This window comes from Fonticula alba, assembly GCF_000388065.1.
Source record: "Fonticula alba strain ATCC 38817 unplaced genomic scaffold supercont2.2, whole genome shotgun sequence".
Lineage (NCBI taxonomy): Eukaryota > Rotosphaerida > Fonticulaceae > Fonticula > Fonticula alba.
Window position 1 is genome coordinate 706,393 of NW_009242972.1, and position 1,565 is coordinate 707,957.

The window sequence follows — 1,565 nt, forward strand, 5'->3', positions numbered from 1 at the left end:
GGGGGGGGGGGGGGGGGGGCGCTGCAGGCTCGGGCGCGGGCCGGGGGGCAAACAAAAATCCGCAGCCACCTTTCGCGATTCGTGGCAACACCGGGGGACTCCAGCAGGGGCGATCAGGGTGCCTAGGCTGCCTGGCGCTCGGCGTCTTGCAGCAGCGCCCCGAGATCCGCGACTATCCGCGTGGCGGCGTCCAGGCGCTTGACAAGGCCAGCCTGTTGGTCTTGGAGAACATCGCGCTGGTGCCGCAGCTCGGTGGCCTGCTCTTCGGCCTCCGTGAGCCGCTTGGTCAAGGCCTCGGCCTCCTCGCGCCCGGCCCGACGGTCTGCCAGTGCCTGAATGACATCCTTCTTGGAGCCGGATCCCCGGAAGCCCGCCAGAAAGTCCTCCATCGCCTTGAGCTCGGCCTCGCGGGCCCGGAGCGAGCGCTCCAAATGGTCGATCGTCTGGCTCATATCGTGCGTCAAGTCGGTCGAGGAGGGCGCGGGCGCCAGCGCGGCCGGCGCGCCGCCGCGGGACTCCGTGTCAGCCGTTTCAAGCAAAAGAGTTTGCAGGCTGGAAACCCGTTGTTGCACATTGGCCAGGATTTCTGGGGCCATCGGGGTGTCGCCAAGAGGGGGGGGGGCAAGCATCCGAGTCAGTCGATGGTCCGTCTTGGGGCGAGGTTTGCCAGCGACACCCATTTCCGCCGGCTGAGGCAGGTGGAATGCCTCCTCGCGTGCGCGATCCAAGTGGAGCGGCTACTCGCCAGGCGGGAAGCCGCCAGTCCGCTTCCCTCGTCCCCCCCTGCCCCCCCCCCCGCCACGCCTCAAGCAGTCCCGGCGTACCGCGATACATGTCCGCCACATCGCCACAACAGCGAGCCGGCGAGGTGGCCGGGAGCCCGGGCTCCGGGCGCAGCCCCGGTGAGCCACTTGGAGTTTCGCCCTCCGTCGTGGCCCCGCCATCGTCGGTGTCCCGCGCAGCTGCGCCGGCCTCGAGCGCCCGGGTCTCCTCCTGTGCGACGGCCTGGCCGTCTGGCTCCCGGTCCGGGAAGTCAATGATGTCGACGTCGTCGAGATCATCGCTCGAGGTGCCGGAGGAGTCGTCTTCCGGTGCCATGTCAGCGGCCTGCTCGGAGGGTGCTTCGTCTGTTCCATCGGCAATCAGATCGCAGTCATTCTCACCAACCGGTACCACGACCATGAAGTCGTCGGCCATCCTTTGAAATGCGGTGGGTACTTCGCAAGGGCACGAGGGGGGCGGAGTTCGACGGGGCGCGAGAAAGGAGAAAATAAAAATGGAAGGCTGGGTGCAGTGCGCCCAGTGTAGCGTGCACAGGCAGGGGAAAGCGCGCGCGCGCAGGGGGGGGGGGGGGGGTGAAGCGAGGAGAGGGATGCCCCGGGCCCGAGGATCGGGCCCCAGGGCGGCCGATCCTTTTCACGCTTTCATCGCCCACAATCACATCATCGAGAGCGCCCAGCCACGGGGGATCTTGTCTCCTGCCCCCGGGGCCCGGGCAAAGGCAAGAGCACCCGGGACAAGATGGGCGCGTGTGCGTGCCCAACTTAAGTGGCGGGGGGGGGGGG

At 68.3% G+C, this 1,565-nt stretch overlaps 1 protein-coding gene across 1 annotated transcript; it reads right to left on the minus strand.

The window, feature by feature from the left end:
- Window positions 1–17: 17 nt before the first annotated feature.
- On the minus strand, window positions 18–1,332 carry H696_01177 (hypothetical protein). The gene is made up of 2 exons (XM_009495059.1): window positions 825–1,332; window positions 18–586 (listed from the first exon to the last, which is right to left on the minus strand). Exons 1-2 carry the CDS (start codon window positions 1,195–1,197, stop codon window positions 123–125), a joined length of 837 nt encoding a protein of 278 aa, XP_009493334.1. The 5' UTR covers window positions 1,198–1,332; the 3' UTR covers window positions 18–122.
- Window positions 1,333–1,565: the final 233 nt, after the last annotated feature.